General features: G+C 41.5%; 2 protein-coding genes across 3 annotated transcripts in view; one reads left to right on the forward strand and one right to left on the reverse strand.

Moving 5' to 3' along the window:
- Positions 1-20,184, forward strand: part of cadm3 (cell adhesion molecule 3) — a 436,972-nt gene that overhangs the window by 346,675 nt on the left and 70,113 nt on the right. The gene's annotated exons all lie outside the window — the stretch shown is intronic.
- LOC132871659 (uncharacterized) lies at positions 1,956-18,760 on the reverse strand. Its single transcript, XM_060906022.1, has 6 exons — positions 18,737-18,760; positions 3,154-3,513; positions 2,955-3,016; positions 2,762-2,859; positions 2,504-2,622; positions 1,956-2,390 (listed from the first exon to the last, which is right to left on the reverse strand). Exons 2-6 carry the CDS (start codon positions 3,466-3,468, stop codon positions 2,088-2,090), a joined length of 897 nt encoding a protein of 298 aa, XP_060762005.1. The 5' UTR covers positions 3,469-3,513; positions 18,737-18,760; the 3' UTR covers positions 1,956-2,087.

A 20,184-nucleotide genomic window follows, 5' to 3' on the forward strand; every position in this document is an offset into this window, starting at 1 on the left:
GTCTGGGGGGGTTTCTGTGGCTAGGGGACCCTGTACGGCAGGCTTCAGGCAGGATACATAAAATGTTGGTGCCATTCTGCTGTGTGGTGGGAGTTCCAGTTTATATGAGACTTCATTAATTCTGTGTTTCACCCTGTAAAGGCTGATGTATTGTGCTTGTAATTTCTTACAAGTGCTCGGTTTCTATGAGGTCCTTTGTGGAGACCCATACCCGATCTCCGGGGGAATATTCTGGGTTCTTGCCTCCATGTTTGCCCACATAGTGTTTGTACTTGGTATTTACTTGTTCCAGTCTCTGATGTACTTCCTCCCACACTTGTTGACCTTTCTTAAACCATGTATCTACTGCTGGTAGTTGAGAAGGTGTGTCGTCCTATGGAAACAGGAGGTTGGTAGCCTAGCATGCACTGGAATAGTGTTAACTGTGTGGCAGAGTGCTTGAGAGAGTTCTGTGCATACTTGGCCCATGGGAGAAACTGTGCTCAGTCCCTTTGATTTCTCATGCAGAAGATATGTAGAAAACATCCTATTTCTTGATTTGCACATTCCACCTGCCCATTAGATTGCAGATAATATCCAGACATAAGAGTTACGGATACGCCGAGTCTGTCCATAACATGGGTCCATAATCAGGAGATGAATTGAGGACCCCGGTCACTTACAATATCTTCAGGAATACCAAAATATTGGAATACATGGTTGAACAACAATTCGGCTGTTTGGAAGGCTGTAGGTAGACCCGGTAAAGGGGTGAATCAGAGCGCTTTGGAAAAATGGTCTATGACTACTATGATGACAGTGTTGCCTTGGGAGGGTGCTAAATCAGTGATGAAGTCTATTGCTGTGTGTGACCAGGGTCCCTGAGGCACTGGGAGAGGGCATAACTTTCCTGCAGGTGGGATGCGTGGTACCTTGGCTTGGGCACACTCCAAACACGAGGACACAAAATGGTTTATGTTGGACATGTTTTCCCACCAGTATTTGTTCTTTATTAGCTGACAAGTGCGGTGACTGCCAAGGTGACCCATGGTGGGTGAGGAATTGGCCCAGGTGATGAGTCTACCCCTGATCTCTAGTGGGATATAGAGGAGTCTAGGGGGGCAGTTTTCAGGTGGATTCTGGGTCTGAGACTGCTGAATGGCCTTATCAATGTTCCAGGGGATAGCCTGTACAAAGCACTCAGCAGGTAGGACGAGCGTGGGTTCAGAACTGTGGAGTGAGGCACTGTGAGTACGAGAGAGGACATCTGCCTTGGTATTCTTGGAGCTGGGGTGGTAAGATATGTAAACTGGAATCGTGTGAAGAATAGGGCCCACCTGGCTTAGCGTGGGTTCAGTGGTTTGGCAGTCTTCAGATATTCTAAGCTCTTGTGGTCTGTGACAATTGTAAAAGGCTGTGTGGCGCCCTCCACACTGCATGAAAAGTGGGATTTCCATCCCTGTAAACGCCTGCAAATCCTCACAATTTTCAGCAGTTAACAGCAGTTTAACGGCCTACGGCGTCCGCGTTTGCAGGCTGGAAAATTGTCGGGAGCGTACCACTGACGTAGGACTTGCGGGGTAGCCTATTTGCATGTGAATAGCAGTGAAACCGCGCATACGGTCCGAGAATTGCCTGGCTTGCCTCGAATTTCCTCACTCAGTATTGGATGAAAACACTACTTTTAAACCAAAGAAATCACTTGTGATTGGTTGGCAGATGCCACTAGGCCTAGGCTATTGGTCACCCTGGGTCATCAGAACCACAACCTATATATATATATATATATATATATATATATATATATATATATATATATATAGCTGTTGTGGTTATGATTAGCTATGATGCTGTATATTCATGTCATTGTTATCCTATCAATGACACACATTTATTGAGGAAGGAAAATTTGCAAGGAACATTGTATCAAAAAAGAGCTTTATTTTCAAAATCAGAGTAAGTACAAGACGTTAAAAAATAAACAAAATGGCAGCATTCGGTCAAAGACAAACAGTAGTTGCCTATACTGTACATTCAGTGATAAATAGCCTAGTGCAAGAGAGATGTGCAGGATACAAAACTAAACAAAAGCAAATAAGTGCCGTATTTTAGTCCTGCAACTCCGTGAAGTGCATGCTTGTGGTCTCTGAGCTGTGGGGAGCAGGCGGCATCGGACCAACATGCAGTCGTCTGTGGTGGGTTGCCCTGTACTTCGGATCTGCCTCAAGCCTTGATTGCAGCGTAGCACAGAGTTCGCTGAGCTCCGGGTTACAGGACGGCAGAGGCTTAACAATCCACCCAGATACCCCATCCACCACCCCATCTTCCTCATCCGACATCAGGTCTATGGTAGCACACTGCCATACATCCATCTCGTCCATAGCAAGGACACCTCGTCTCGCGTCAAACAGCTGTAAAAACGATCGATAAAGAGAATAAGTACTGAGCAATGCACTGCGTATGGACACAACACATGAAAAACACTGAAAAAAAAGTCACATTGACCAAAACTGAAAAATCTTACCCTCTTTCTTCTGGAGCGACTACGAGCCGACTTCTTCATTGCTTCCACCTGCAACGAAAGATCAGGCTGCTGGTACCTGTAGCTCCTGCTTAAGGTTTCGTAATACGTCTTGCAGGCAGCTAGATAAACAAATGAGAGTATGATTAACAACGTAGCAATAGGCTAAGCTTAATAAGGGAAAGGAAGAAGGGAAGTGTAGACAGCAGAGAAAGGACAGTATAGGCTACCATAATATTTAGTGAACTAGTTGTTACTTACACACAATGTTGTCTTTGTCAGCATCATGAAGATTTGGATTTGTTGACAAAGCCCGCACTAAATAGCTTGTCACGGCTTCGTTATGAGGCAAAGTTAGTCTGTGAAAACAAGATGGCTACAGTTAGGATCAGGCTAGGATCTGCATCTATTAACGTATCTCATACAGAATGAAAGCATATTCTTTAAATCTTACCCTTGCGCCGGCTCGTATCGCCTAGTGTTTGTCTCCGAGTTGTGAAGACAGCATACTGTTTCCTGTGAAAAGAACAAAACAATGTTTTTAAGTCACTTGTCCCTCATAGCTAGCTACTGGCTACTTTTAGCTTGGGCTAGCTGCTATGTTTACTTTTAGGCTATTTAGCTTAGCTAGCAGACACCGAACAAATTCTTACCGCAATCATGGGACTCTGCACCCGTCTTTTCTTCCTGGAGTTTGCGTTTTCCCCAAAGTTACGTCCCTCCAAAGCAGTCAATCTGTCTTCCACGGTGTTGAATCTGTCTTCCACGGTGTTGAATCTGTCGTCCATAGAGTTGAATCTGTCGGTTACGAACGTAGTCAGCTCTGCAATCTGAAGAGACAACCCACTGAGAGCAGACAGCAGTTTTCTCTCATCAGTCTGCAGACTTCCCGACACAGGTCCATCGCATCCAGGCACAGGAGGCACAGGAGTCGACGGAGAGTAGAACGCGAGGCGCCGTCCAGCCATTGAAGATCACCAAGCAGCAAAAATCCAAGAAACCAAGAGAAAGTTCTGGAGCACATGAAAACTACCTGGTAAGCTACACTTGTTTATACTGTATGAGCCACGCCCATGACCACCTGGTCCTGGTCCAATCACATGCGAGGTTATTATTATACATGCTCGCATGTTTGTGATATAAACCATTTTGGATATTTTTGAATATAGAAGTATGAAGTTCCTGCTTACTGACTGAATTAAACAATTCAATTATAAGTAATTTCAAGATTCCCCTGAAATAAACACAGAGGCCACAGATTAGGCTTCTTTTAACAGCAGTTTGAGATGCATATGATTTTTTTAAACTATAGTTTCACAATCTTTTCATACTCAAATGGTCATGTTAACGATGGCCTATTCACAGTGTTCGAACTATGCCGATATTTTTGGGGGTCCCTTTTTTTCCCTTGAGGGGTGCTTGCGCTTGCGCTTGTCTCAGAGTGCGGATCTCCAAACACATGAGAAGCCTATCTTACACACATATCACACGGACTCCACACCTCCACACATGCATTGCGTCTGAAGTCATAACTCATCAGGGGAAATCGTGTCCGCATTGGCATGTTCAAAAAACAACCTCGCGTCAACAATGATACCAATGGGAATATTACCAATGGTAACAATGGGAAAATTCTGGGGACACAAACTAGTAGAAAGGAAGTGTGTTGGCACTGTTGGCACACTTCCTTTCTACTAGTTTGTGTCCCCAACCTGGCAGCAGCAGTCGTTGTCATATCGGTTTATTTTATCTTTGATGTAAACACAACACTTCGGATATGCAAATGCTTCCCGTTACACACGATTGCTATGTCAATAAACATCATTTTGCCAATATTTTAGAGACCCCCCCCCCAACATTTCCCAAATCATGTTTTCAAGGGATCTCATGTCTGTTTCAGGGGATCTCGGATCCCCCGAGTACCCCCGTAGTTCGAACAGTGCCTATCACTCTGCCATGGACATATTCATGCACTGACTGTGGTCATTTGACTGGTCTCATCCTAAAATGGCCATGCTAATGATGGCCTATTCACTCTGACATGGACATATTCATGCACTGAGTATGGTCGTTTGAGGTGTCGAATGTGGGCATTTGCATGCATTGTAATTTATTGCATGGATATGAATTTAAATGTGTGTTTTATATTTGCATAGGATGAGTATGTGACTGAAGAGGATGAAGAGGGGGAAAGCCTTGGTGAGGAGCAGAGTGAAGCCTGTCCAGACATACAAGATGGAGAGGGGCATGGAAGTGATCAGTCCAGAAGTGAAAAACCAGAAGACTTGTTGATGAAACTTCTGGCCATGATACTTTTGTCATGGCAATCAACCTTCAAGATTTCTGATAACGCCATCACATCACTTCTTCTGTGCATCAAACAGTTTGTGTGGATACTTGGAAATGTTCTCTGTGTTAATTCCCTCACTGCCTTTTCCAGCAATATACAGGTTTTGCACTGTTGCTATTATTGATAGACATATACCCTTGGCTGCTACTTTCACAGTACACTGTTGAAACACATTATTGTTGCATTCATGTCTTTGTTATTTTTAGTACTAGTAAAAGTTTTTCATCTCACTGTGTACTATGTATGGCTGAAATGACAATAAACCTTCTTGACTTGACTTGTGTGCAGCAACTCAGTTTTAAAAAGCTTACAATTCTACAATTCTTACAATTAAGTTAATGCCTTTTAGTAAAATGTTACCTGGGAACTCCCCCTGCTATCCTGATTTGCATTTGTATAGCCTTCCCTAGGCTTAGGGGAAGGGGGTCATTGGGGGACAACTGCCAAAGCAAGTTACACGTCCATTTCCGACAATTCATGGCAGTTTTCAGTGTTGCCTGCAAATTGCTGTAAATTGTCATAAACCTGAAATTCCACAGAAATCTACAGTCCCGTTTGCTCCCGTAAATCCCACTTTTCATGCAGTGCCAGCCAGTGTCTCCACTCCTCAAGTACTAGTTTGATGGCTAAGAGCTCACAGTCCCCGATGTCGTAGTTTCTTTCGGCTGGTGTGAGTTTTTTAGAAAAGAAGGCCACTGGGTGTAGCTTGTTCTTTTCCCCATGGTGCTGTGACAAAACCCCTCCTACGCCTGTTTCAGAAGCATCAACCTCCACAATGAATGGTTTGGTGGGGTCTGGATGTTGTAGAATGGGGGCAGAGGTAAAAACTGACTTGAGCTTGTTGAATGCTTCATCTGCTGCTAGATTCCACTTGAGCCGATGTGGTCCATTTTTTAGCAGGGAGGTCAATAGACTGCCAATGGTGCCGAAACCTCTGATGAAGCATCTATAGAAATTTGTGAAGCCGAGGAAACATTGTAGTTCTTTGACTGATTTGGGGGTTGGCCATGACATGACTGCGGCGACTTCAGATTGGTCCATGCTTACTTCCTCAGAGTTGATTACATAGCCCAAGAATGAGATTTGATTAACATGGAATTCACATTTTTCAGCTTTGATGAAGAGGTGATTCTCAAATAGATGGGTAAGCATGGAACTGACATGAGTCTGGTGATTGCCCATATCTGCCGAGTAGATCAGGATATCATCTATGTAGGCTATGATAAATCTCCCCTGCATGTCTCTCAATACATCATTAATCAGACACTGAAAAACACTTGAGACTGAAGAAAGTCCATAAGGCATCACCAGATACTCAAAGTGGCCCGTTGTGCTGACCGCTATTTTCCACTCGTCCCCCTTCCTGATGCGGACCAGGCTGTATGCACTGTGGAGATCTAATTTAGAAAAGACCTTTGTGGATCTTAGCTGTTCTAGGGCAGATGGTATGAGTGGCAATGGGTAAGGATATTTTACAGTGATCTGGTTGAGTCCTCTGTAATCGATGCATGGCCTGAGGCCCCCTTGTTTCTTCTCCACAAAGAAGAATCTAGCAGATGCAGGGGATGTGGATGGTCTAAGATAACCCTGTTTCAGGGCCTCTTGAACATACTCCTCCATTGCAGTGTTCCTTTTGGGAAAGTGGGTAGATTCTGCCACGAGGTGGTGTTGTGCCGGGGAGGTCTATGGCACAATCGTATGGGCAGTGAGGAGGTAGACCACATGCCTTACCCTTGCTGAAGACTTCCTTAAGCTTGAGATAGCAGGCGGGAACGTTGTCTAAGGAGTCGGGCATGGGGCTCTCCAGAGAAGTGGAAGAGATCGAGACTTGAGGAAGATGTAGACAGTTCTGAAAACAGGCCGTTGACTGTTGCAAAATGCTCTTTTCTTGCCCGGAGATAAGTGGGTCGTGGTGTTAAAGCCAGGGGTATCCGAGAACTATGTCATGCTGGGTGGCTTGAGTGATGAGTAGAGAAATGTGTTCTGTGTGCAGGACCTGAGTCTATGAGTGCAGAGAGAACATGTGTAGCATATGGTAGTTTTAAGAGCACCGGTAATTTAAGAGAGCAATTCGTGGAGTTAAAAGCGGGACTCACTGGGCTGGGAGATTTGTTCTCAAGACGCGTCAGAGCTCTCCTGGGTGGACGGACTGGGCATTGGACGATAACATGACTGGACTTGCCACAATAAAAGCATAACCCCTTTCTCCTCCTCCTCTCTCTTTCTGACCACTGCAACTTAGTGTGAGATACTTCCATGGGTGCAGATTCACCTGTGACCTGAAAAGAAGGGTTGGAAGATGCCAGAGATAGACGACTGGCAATGAGATGATCTAAGTGAATGGTGAGGTCGATGAGGGCATCGAGGGACAAGTGTTCATCACGACATGCCAATTTGCTTAATACCTCAGCTTGTAGTCCTTGGTGAAATGTGGCTTTGAGTGCTGGCTCGTTCCATCAGTTGCTGGCGGGGAGTATGTGGAAGTCCCAAGCATAACCAGCTACTCTGCTACTCTCCCTGTTTTATGGAGAGAAGATTCTCACAGATCTCAATTCCCTCGGTCTCATGATCAAACACTCTCTTGAACAACTCTAAGAAAGGGTTGTAAGAGGTGGTGGGCTCACCGCCGCACTCCCACATTGTGCATGCCCACTTAAGTGCCTTGCCCATGAGGATAGAGATAAACTTGGCAATCTTCTGATCTTCGGAGATGTCAGAGAGTGAGGTGAAATACAGGGAGCATTGGAGGAGAAATCCTTTGCATTGAGAAATCTCGCCCGAAAACTTTTCCGGTAGCGGAATGAGTTGTGTGGCTGTGGGAGGAGTGGAGACACGTGATGGGAGGGCCTGTGTCACAACAGCAGTAAGCTGAGCCATCCTGGTGTTTAGGTCACACAGCATCTCCTAATGTTCCCCCAACAGGCGTCCTTGTGCATTGAGAGCAGTTTGCTTTGCTTCCTCTGCTGCATCCATGCTGTGGCGAAGTATCCTGTCAGAATGCAGGCACTTACAGATGCAGGTGCAGGGGAGACTGGGGTTGTGCAAACTGTCAGAGCTATCCAAATCAGTGTTCAGGAAGCGATGTCAGTAAACTAGTGTGAGTCGGGCAATCAACAAGCAGGGCAATGTAGAACGAGTGAAAAGATGAGGTTGAGATGAAACAGAAATGAGGTCAATAAACTGGAAAGGCTATCAGAAATCAAACGGCTCGGTATGAGTAGGAAAGAACACCAAACGATACTTTGCAATGGCCTAGTTGGAGAGTGGGGCTTATATAGGTGAGTAGTTGATTGTCACATGACCTGCACGTGGTGAGATTAACAGTGAGGTGACAGAGGGCGCTGTGGTTGCTGGGTGTTGTAGTTCAGAGCGGCCATGTTTGGATGCTGCTCTGACCTTGTGTTCTCTGCGCCATTATTGACATATTTTCCGAATCATCAACTTAAAGATTCTTTTTGTTAAAGGGAAAAAAAACCTTTTTGTTTCATTTTCTTAATAACCAACAATAATTATTTACCCATATTTGCAAAGGGTGGAGTAAAATATAATAGCCTATTCATCTCATCTCATCTCATTATCTCTAGCCGCTTTATCCTTCTACAGGGTCGCAGGCAAGCTGGAGCCTATCCCAGCTGACTACGGGCGAAAGGCGGGGTACACCCTGGACAAGTCGCCAGGTCATCACAGGGCTGACACATAGACACAGACAACCATTCACACTCACATTCACACCTACGGTCAATTTAGAGTCACCAGTTAACCTAACCTGCATGTCTTTGGACTGTGGGGGAAACCGGAGCACCCGGAGGAAACCCACGCGGACACGGGGAGAACATGCAAACTCCACACAGAAAGGCCCTTGCCGGCCCCGGGGCTCGAACCCAGGACCTTCTTGCTGTGAGGCGACAGCGCTAACCACTGCACCACCGTGCCGCCCTAGCCTATTCATTAAAATATTAATTTTATTAAACATGAAAAATGTTAATAAAATAGGCCTTTTCTTGATAAACATTTATGAACATTTGTATAGGCTATAGTCAGGCATAAAAAAATACAAGTACCTCCATTTCTTCTCTTTTCTTTAGCTTTTGGCAGTCTGTACAAAGATAGCTCTGATTTAGTATTAAATCTATTTGTTGCTGTATCTGAGCTGTATTACTTCTGCCAAGGTCGAAGTCATGCACATTCCCTCTATTTTATGTTATTCCGCCCTCTGCTGTCTAAATCATGTAAACACAGTGAGGAAGACTATGAGATTGTACAAACTGATATTTGCAATATTTTTTTTTTATTTCATTAATTAAAATAGTCAAATTTGTATTATAATTTATCGTCACACGATATATTGTTACATGTCTTGTACTGTGGCACAAGACCATTCAATGCTTTGTAGTTCAAATCGTAGTAGATTATAATACAGTGGTGCTTGAAAGTTTGTGAACCCTTTAGAATTTTTTATATTTCTGTATAAATATGACCTAAAACATCATTAGATTTTCACACAAGTCCTAAAAGTAGATAAAGAGAACCCAGTTAAACAAATGAGACAAAAAATATTATACTTGGTCATTTATTTATTGAGGAAAATGATCCAATATTACATATCTGTGAGTGGCAAAAGTATGTAAACCTTGAGGATTAGCAGTTAATTTGAAGGTGAAATTAGAGTCAGGTGTTTTCAATCAATGGGATGACAATCAGGTGTGAGTGGGCACCCTGTTTTAGTGAAAGAACAGGGATCTATCAAAATCTGATCTTCACATTTGTTTAAGTGTATCATGGCACAAACAAAGGAGATTTCTGAGGACCTCAGAAAAAGTGTTGTTGATGCTCATCAGGCTGGAAAAGGTTACAATACCATCTCTAAAGAGTTTGGACTCCACCAATCCACAGTCAGACAGATTGTGTACAAATGGAGGAAATTCAAGACCATTGTTACCCTCCCCAGGAGTGGTCAACCAACAAAGATCACTCCAAGAGCAAGGCGTGCAATAGTCGGCGAGGTCACAAAGGACCCCAGGGTAACTTCTAAGCAACTGAAGGCCTCTCTCACATTGGCTAATGTTAATGTTCATGAGTCCACCATCAGGAGAACACTGAACAACAATGGTGTGCATGGCAGGGTTGCAAGGAGAAAGCCACTGCTCTCCAAAAAGAACATTGCTGCTCATCTGCAGTTTGCTAAAGATCACATGGACAAGCCAGAAGGCTACTAGAAAAATGTTTTGTGGACGGATGAGACCAAAATAGAACTTTTTGGTTTAAATAGAAGCGTTATGTTTGGAGAAAGGAAAACGCTGCATTTCAGTAATAACTTTACTATTGACTGTCAAATGTGATGTCAGTATATTGCACATTAAAACAAAGGGTTTGAGAGTGACATAAGTCAGTTTTTTAAATTGTTATAATGTCCCAATGCACCTCCTGCATGTAATACTGACATTTGCAATAGTCTATAGAAATAATATAGGAAAAAAAAACTAGGAGGAATAAAATAAAGTTTATTTTTTTATTTAAATTTTATTATACTTTCTGACTTAATTTTAGAACTGAATGTCAAGCTTATGTATTCACAACACACATCAATATGTGTAGCAATTCTGTAGTATTTAACATTAAAATGTTTGTATTAGTACTGAAAAAGATAGTCCAGATAGTCATTTCTTTCTCAAATAAACTTACATCAGTGCACTTGTTTTCTGCTGAGTGGCTTAAATTCATTAAAACTACATTTATTAAGCACTTTGTTAGAACACTATACTAATACTGAGTAGGGCCTCCCTTTGCTCTTAAAACAGCCTCAATTCTTTGTGGCATGGATTCCACAAGATGTTGGAAATATTCTTTTGAGATTGTAGTCCATGATGACCTGATTGCATCATGCAATTCCTGCATATTTTTCAGGTGCACTTTCTTGCTGTGAATCTCCTGTTCTGTCACATCCCAAAGGTGACTGGGAAGACCACTGAAGAATATTGAACTCATTGTCATGTTCATGAAACCAGTTTAAGACAACATTTGATTTGTGACATAGTGCATTATCATACTGGAAGTAGCTATGAGTAGATGTGTAAATTGTGGGTAAAATTAAGGGATGCACATGGTCAGCAAGAATACTGAAACAATATTGTGTCATTCACACAATGATTGATTGGTATTAATGGGCCCAAAGTGTGCCATGAAAACATTCCCCACACCATTACACCAGCTTCACCAGCCTGGCCTGATGACACAAGGCAGGTTGGGTCTGTAGCTTCATGCTGTTGGTGGCAAATTCTGACCCTACCATCTGTGTGCCTCAGCAGAAATTGAGATTCATCAGACCAGTTACATTTTTCCAGTCTTCAGTCTATCCAGTTTTGGTGAGCTTGTGCCCACTGCAGCCTCAGCTTTCAGTTACTGGTTGACAGAAGTGGAACATGACATGGTTTTATGCTGTTGTATCCCATCAGCCTGGAAGTCTGATGTGTTGTGCATTCTGAGATGCTTTTCTGTTCACCCCAATTGTACATTATCAACTTGAACCAGTTTGGCCATTCACTGTTGACATCTCTCATCAATAACATGTTTCTGTACACAGACCTGCCCCTCAACTGGATGTTTTTTCTTTCTTGAACCATTCTGAGTAAACTCTAGAGACTTTTGTGTGTGAGATCAGCAGTTATAGAAATATTCAAACCAGCCAGTCTGGCACCAACAATCACGCCATGGTCAGAAATCACTGAGATCACATTTTCCCCAAGGCTAATGGCCTGTATCCGCATTATTTTATGCACTGCACTGCTGCCACATGAATGGCTGATTAAATACTTGCATAAATGAATACAGGTATTCCTAATAAAGTGTTCAGTGAGTGTATATTTTATTATTCCAATAGATAGATATATTTTTAAAATGCCAATTGTTTCATACTAATTGTGTGTGTAAAGAGATTAATGTTTTTAATGGTTTGTGTGCCCTGTGATGACCTGGCGACTTGTCCAGGGTGTACCCCCCCTTTCGCCCGTAGTCAGCTGGGATAGGCTCCAGCTTGCCTGTGACCCTGTAGAACAGGATAAAGCGGCTAGAGGTAATGAGATGAGATGAGATGGTTTGTGTACTGTGTTTCAATGTGCTTTTTACTTTTAGCTATAGTAATGTTAGCACACAGTTTTTATTTTAAATGAACACATTATTATGTTAGTTAACAATTCTAGTTTTCAATGCTTAGCAATATACTGTAGCTTACCTGAAAAGAGAACCATAAGAAGTGTCTATTAATGCACATCAGTTTAGTACTTGTACTGATCTGAGTATTCAGAATCCCCTGCAAGTATGAAACATTGCAAAATGGCCAAATCAACTATTTGTTACATTCTTTAAAACACACACACACACACACACACACACACTGGGGAGGAACACCAAAATGTCTGAAAGACCACAGAAAACAACTCGTGGATGACAGAAGAATTCTTTCTCTGGTGAACAAAAACCCCTTCACAACATTTAGTCAGATCAAGAACACCCTCCAGCAGGTAGCTGTATCTACACTGCCTGGCCAAAAGAAGTCACTATTTGGATTTTAATAAGCAAACACTTAAAAGTCTTTGATTAGATAATTACTGCAGTGATTAATGTGCTTCACCTGGCAACAGTTCTTTTCACCCTAACTAATGCAGTAAATTCTCATTTCTTTAACAAATATGTCAGAAGACGTATCACGTGGTCATGGAAAAGATGTTACTGTGTTTCAGAAGGGTCAAATTATTTGCCTGCATCAAGCAAAGAAAACAACTGAGGTCATTGCTGAAATGACTGGAATTGGGTTAAGAACTGTCCAACACATTATTAAAACCTGGAAGGATAGTGGTGAACCATCAACTGCGTGGAAAAAAAAAAATTTGGTTAGAAAAAAACCTTGACTGACCACCATCGGAAATCACTTAAACACTTGGCGAAGTCAAATGGTAAAAAAAAAGTCAACAGTAGAACTCACAGCTAGCTACAGTATGTTTAATCGTGAAAGTAAGAGCATTTCCAGATGCACAATGCAATGTGAACTCACAGGTTTGGGACTAAACAGCTGTGTGGCCAGAAGAAAACCACTTGTTAGTGAGACTAATCAGAAGAAAAGGCTTCAGTTAGCTAGTGAGTATAAAGATTGGACTCTGGAGCAATGGAAAAAGGTCATGTGGCCTGATGAGTCCAGATTTACCCTAGTGATGGGCATGTCAGGGTAAGAAGGGAAGCACATGAAGCAATGCACCCATCATGCATAGTGCAGTGTTATGATCTGGAGTTGCTACAGTTGGTCAAATCTCAGGACAAAAAAATGAAGTCAGCTGACTACCTGAATATAGTGAATGACGAGATTATCCCATCAATGGATTTTTTCTTCCCTGTTGGCACAGGCATATTCTAGGATGACAATGCAATTGGCCTCAAATTGTGAAAGACTGGTTCAAGGAGCACGAGGAATATTTTTCACACATGAATTGGCCACCAGACAGTCCTGATCTTAACCCCATTGAAAGTCTTTGGGATGTGCCAAAGAAGAGTTTATGGAGTAGTTCAACTCTCCCATCATCAATACAAGATCTCAGCAAAAAATGAATACAACTCTGGATGGAAATAAATGCTGTGATGTATAAGGTTGTCAAAAAAATGCCACAGTGAATGCACGCAATAATCAAAGCTAAAGGCAGTCCAACGAAATATTAGAGTGTGCGATTTTTTTTCTTGGTTAGGCAGTGTATGTCAACAATCAAGAGAAGACTTAGAGTTAGGGTGACCAGATTTCCCTAGTCTGAAACCGGGACACTTTTGCGCGCGACCGTGCTTGTGCACGCACACCTTTTTTTTACGTAAACGTGACACTCAGAGAGGTGCTCTTATCATTTTCTTGAAGCTCACATTTATCAACATCTCACATGAAATAAAACAAACAGGCATTTTGTTGTCTAGTAGCATAGTGGTATACATTCATCTCATTAGCCGCTTTATCCTTCTACAGGGTCGCAGGCAAGCTGGAGCCTATCCCAGCTGACTACGGGCGAAAGGCGGGGTACACCCTGGACAAGTCGCCAGGTCATCACAGGGCTGACACATAGACACAGACAACCATTCACACTCACATTCACACCTACGGTCAATTTAGAATCACCAGTTAACCTAACCTGCATGTCTTTGGACTGTGGGGGAAACCGGAGCAAACCCACGCAGACACAGGGAGAACATGCAAACTCCGCACAGAAAGGCCCTCGCCGGCCCCGGGGCTTGAACCCAGGACCTTCTTGCTGTGAGGCAACAGCGCTAACCACTACACCACCGTGCTGCCCTAGTGGTATACAGATCAGTTAAATTATGGTCAGACAACAGATTTTGTAATGGCTGAGAATAGGCCAGGCTATGTCCATAGGCCAAATTTAAACTGATTTATTTCACCTGTTTGTGAGAACACCAAGAAGAATGCATGTGCACATACAGGCTATATCTCTAAAATTGTATGCACTATAGCATGAACTTAAAAAGTAGATATCTGACCTCAACATAGCCTAGGTCAGAATCAACCTTACTAACCATTCCCCACAACTGAATGAATAAAGCAAGAAGATGTGTACAAACATGAACACTTTAATGGAAGGGGCAACAGGCTGTTCAACACAGCAATATGGCCAAACTGTCAGAATGGTATGTTAAACAGAAACAAAAAAGAGACAAGTGATTTGAGAATATATACTACGGAAGCCGAGAGAGGATATAATCCTTTTTTTTTATTCACCTTGTTATCCCGAGATAACGACATAATTAATTCAGGACCTCGAGAAAACAACACAACTAATTCAAGATCTCGAGAAAACAAAACCGTTATTTCATGATCTCGAGAAAACAAAACCGTTATTTCATGATCTCGAGTAAACAGCTGAAAAATGGTTCATTCAGGTGCGCCAAGAGACTTGTGATATGCTGACTTTGGGGCTATTTCTCATTCTGTATAGACGCAACTTTGGTCATTAGAATGTCTGGAATAATCGATCACCTAATAAGGCAATATTTTGATCAGGGGTTGACACAGGGAGAGATTGCATTAAGTCTTTTAATTAGGGATAATTTCAAAATTAGTCCGCGGCACCTCCGCAGAAGACTGGCCCGGCTTCGTCTCTACCGACGGAGATACAGTGATCCAGCTGAGATCATGAAATAACGGTTTTGTTTTCTCGAGATCTCGAATTAGTTGTGTTGTTTTCTCGAGATCCTAAATTAATTATGTCATTATCTCGGGATAACAAGGTGAATAAAAAAAGATTATATGAAGGGCTTCTCGCGGCTTCCGTAAATATACACTCAAACAAAACAGCAGTAAAGGAGGAGAGGGGCGACAGCCCGAGGAAAGCCCCCACAGGAGCGCACATCATTTGCAACATAGGCTACCCAACTCAGTACAAGAACAAAACACTTACAGTGTGTGCAGTAGGCTTCGTGCGCATTGTTCTGCACCTCTCGGAAGAAGGGGTAGGTGCCCTGTAAAACTTTGGAAAAGGTACATTTTCTTTTCGGCATAATTGCTGCGGCATTACTGCTGCTAGCTGCTTGACAAAGAACATTCACACCAGTTAATGTTTATTTTATTGTTGCATGGCAACACATTCTGTTGTCTGGAATAATGTGGCTAAATAAACACCCATGCCACAGGGCCAGGGGGCAGTAAGCAGGAAAGTTTGCGATTCCTGTCAATTCATCAAAATAGTAAATGCAGACATTTCTCCGCTAATGATTCCCATGCTGCTCAGTCGCAAACGTCGCGAGTGGCGAAAACCGGGACATATCCGTGTCCCGACAGACTTTTGTCGGGACTCGGGACACACAACCCCAAATCGGGACTGTCCCGGTCAAACTGGGACGTCTGGTCACCCTACTTAGAGTACAATCCCAATTTCAAAAAAGTTGGGACACTTGGTAAACTGTAAATAAAAACAGAAATGTGAAGATTTGCAAATTATGGAAACCCTATATTTCATTGAAAATAGTACAAAGACAACATATCAAATGTTGAAACTGAGAAAATGTTTTTGGGTTTTTTGGAGATTTTTTTTTTTTTAATATATGCTCATTTTGAATTTGATATCAGCAACACGTTTCAAAAAAGTTGGGACAAGGGCATGTTTACCACTATGTTGCATCACCTCTACTTTTAACAACACTCTGTAAATGTTTGGGAACTGAGGAGACCAGTTGCTGTAGTTTTGAAAGAGAAATGTTTTTCCAGTTGCTGCCTGATATACAATTTCAGTTGCTCAACAGTTCAGGTTCTCCTTTGTTATATTTTGCGCTTCATAATGCGCCAAATGTTTTAAATGGGAGACAGGTCTGGACTGCAGGCAGGCTATTTTAGCACCCGGACTCTTTTACTACAGAGATATGCAGTTTTAATATGTGCAGAAAGCAGTTTGGCATTGTCTTGCTGAAAGAAGGAAGGCCTTCCCTGAAAATATTTTGTCTGGATGGCAGCATATTGCTCTGAAATGTACAATGTACAAACTACCCATGTCATGTGCACTAATGCACCCTCATACCATCACAGATGCTGACTTTTGAACTGTGCACTGATAACAAGCTGGATGGCCCATCTCCTCTTGAGCTTGGAGGATGTGGTGTCCATGATTTCTAAAAAGAATTTCTACTTTTGATTTGTCAGACCTTGGAACAAATTTTCCACTTCACCTTAGTCCATTGTAAAAGAGCTTGGGCCCAGAGAAGGTGGCGGTGTTTCTGGATATTGTTTATATATGGTTTTAACTTGCATTTGTTGATTCAGTAACGAATTGTTTTCACAGATGATGATTTTCTCATGTGTTCTTGAGTCCATACAGTGATTTCCACTACAGACATGTGTCTGCTTTTAATGCAGTGTTGCCTGAGGGCCTGAAGATCTCAGGCATCCAATGTCAGTTTTCAGTCTTGCCTCTTGCTTAGGGGTCATTCCACGATATCGGTATGTTTTCAACTTTGAAAATTTTAAATATAAAATCTCTTTTTACTCAATTTTTAAAATACCTATGGAAAGAAGACATCTAAAGTGACAAATTATATGGTGCCATCTCAGGCTATTTATTTTATTCATTTTATGACATGTTATGTACTTCCTGATACGATTTATGTCAACCCTGTTATGGACAAAATGGTTACTATATAAAATATTTAGAATTAGAATTGTGTAATAGTTTACACATGTATGAGCAGCACATCAGTCCCTCTTTTCACTAGGATTATTGCAGATTATGAATATAATTCTAAATATTAAATTTTATCTTTCCAATGACCAAGAAAGTCTAAATTGAAAAAGTAGACCACATATAAATTAAGATATATAAGTATTTTTATGAGAGAGGTATTGAATCAAATGTATTTTCTAAAATGGTTTACAGTCTTAATTGGAATGTTAATACCAGGCCAGCCCTTCTAATTGTCATTTTTACATTTTTTATCAAATTAATGACAACAACAGGACTGACCTATGAAGTAACAGGACTGACAAGAGTAACAGGGATGATGAGACACAATCTTCAGCACATTGTACATATTTGTATCTTTTAAAAACATTACTGCATGTATTATTGTTGTTATTATTATACTTTATAAGTAACAGTATCTTTGAAATAGTATTGAAATATTATTGAAATAGTATACTATAATGTTAATAAGAAACAGAGCTCAGCTGTTCATAATAGAACAGGAGAATTACTGCACAAATGAATATGAAAACTCTCTCATTTTACTTTGTAAGATCCAACTATATATCTCTTTGGATCGCCACATGGCGACCAGTGATTGGTAGTGGGGCTGGGATGAAGCGGAGTACATCGTCATAGAGGTACCAGATTACATCATCATGAATAGGCCAATAGAATTTATTTTGACCTCCACTGCGCATACATTTGACCTGGATGTCGGTGTCATCTCTTGCCATGACAATACCTGGGTAAATGTCACCATCGTATTGGACCACACACCACTTTCCAATGATGTCTGTACTGGTCCAATCAACTGCACTAGATTGGCTTGGAGCAACTGAAACTGCCTTTTTTGCTGCTCTGCTCTTTGCCTGGGCTTGTCTCCATTTTCTCTGCTGTAACCTCTGCTCTCTCTGACTGCACTCATGTATGGATTTCTTCTTTCCCTGTTCTCTGTCTCTCTTCCATTTCTTCCTCTCCCACTCAAGGTACTTGGCCCTTCACTCAGGATCTTTGTCTCAGGGAGTGTGATAGCGCCTTTGCTTTTCTGCTGCACTTAATGGCATAATAATAGCATCTGTAAAAGTGTATCGAAGCATAAATATAAACAAATAATCAAAATAACAATATTACATTATCTTTAGCTAGCAAATAAGACAGCAACCTCAGTAAGTCATTAAATATTAGGCACTACTAGCAAATGTTATAAGACTGTAATAAAACGCTCATAAGCACCCACACTGCATAATATGGGCATTATCTCAATGATACTTGAATGAAACTTTTAAAAATACACAATGAAACTTTTTAAAAATGATAGCAATTTAACTAAATAAACTTTTAAAACTGTGTGACTAGAGTGAAACCTAATCAATGTCACTCCTGTTACTTAGATGTCAAACCTGTTACTCTGGGGAGAGTAACAGGACTGACAGTAAAAGGATTTATGATTTTAAGCTAATTTGCCCCTAGCTAGCTAATGTTCAAGGTCACAAGAGCAGATGTCATACAGTTTGAAAGGATATTACTTGTAGATATGGTAAACATCAAGATATGAAAATTATAATTTTAATTATGTAAAAAATTGGTAACAGTAATGATGCTGTATGATGTCCCCACCCCAACAATCTCATAAAACAATAAAATTTTACATTATAGAAGAGAGAAACTTACTTGCGTTTCAAAGATTGTTAATCCTCTTCCTGTAAATGATGTAACTTCCTGTGAATGATGCCACTGCTGGAATGTGCCATTATTTTACAGGGGTGTTTTTGTGTCAGTAACAGGGTTGACTTGAAATCAGGGGACACTATAAAATATAAATCATTTTATCAAAGATAAAATGTATTCATGCCAAAAACATTATTTAACAATGAGATTAGTTGTAGAACAACATACATGTCAACCTTTGGTCAATCAAACCTGTATAACCAACCTCCAAAATCCGTATTTCCCTTATAAAATCCGTATAAGATGCAAATTAAAATAATTTACCTAAAATTTGAATGATAATTAACAATGATATATCCCAGTTACTTTTTATTCAATATAACAATAAACCTTCAGAATGAATACAAAGCTCCAATGTTTGACAAAAACACAAAGTGTCACTCTAATGTTCTGAATTGTACTCCATGACAGCTTTTTTTAGCAGTCTGCACCAATACCTCACTAGGCTGCATGTCACAGCAAGTGTCTGTGTTGATCTTGCCGGAGTGCCCATTCAGAATCTTTTCAGTCGCTAGTGAAAGTCGCTCAGGTGGAAATATGCGTTTCAGACAAAATGTTACTTCCTGGTTGGCGGGATTCTCGCAATGCGGTGTGCGCATGATCAAAAGTGGAACGAAGTCTCGCTACCACAAGATAACGCGCGATTTCATAAGACTCTTTACTAGCTGTTTGTGCTTTCTGTGGTGTACAGTACATTTGTAAATGTTATGCGCTCTTTTATCATCATGGGAATTGATTATAGCTCTAAATAAATATTGAAGTTTTTTTAAAGAATCCGTATAACTTTATTTGTACGCCCGTATACTATGTTTATTGAATCAAATCCGTATAAAATACGGACATTCCGTATAGGTTGACGTATGGAACAATATAGAAATGCAAAATTTGTATCATTTTAACAACAATTTACAATTAAAACAACCTGCTGTAGCGCTGTCGCCTCACAGCAAGAAGGTCCTGGGTTCGAGCCCCGGGGCCGGCGAGGGCCTTTCTGTGTGGAGTTTGCATGTTCTCCCCGTGTCCGCGTGGGTTTCCTCCAGGTACTCCGGTTTCCCCCACAGTCCAAAGACATGCAGGTTAGGTTAACTGGTGACTCTAAATTGACCGTAGGTGTGAGTGTGAATGGTTGTCTGTGTCTATGTGTCAGCCCTGTGATGACCTGGCGACTTGTCCAGGGTGTACCCCGCCTTTTGCCCGTAGTCAGCTGGGATAGGCTCCAGCTTGCCTGCGACCCTGTAGAAGGATAAAGCGGCTAGAGATAATGAGATGAGACAACCTGCTGAAAAATAACTTTCATAGTGAGGGACAAGCCGAAATCCCTGCCTTATCAACATAATAGCAAATTTAACCATGGACAATAATATTTAATTCACTTAATTTTGAGGTAGTAT

Source organism: Neoarius graeffei, chromosome 23 (assembly GCF_027579695.1).
Source record: "Neoarius graeffei isolate fNeoGra1 chromosome 23, fNeoGra1.pri, whole genome shotgun sequence".
Lineage (NCBI taxonomy): Eukaryota > Metazoa > Chordata > Actinopteri > Siluriformes > Ariidae > Neoarius > Neoarius graeffei.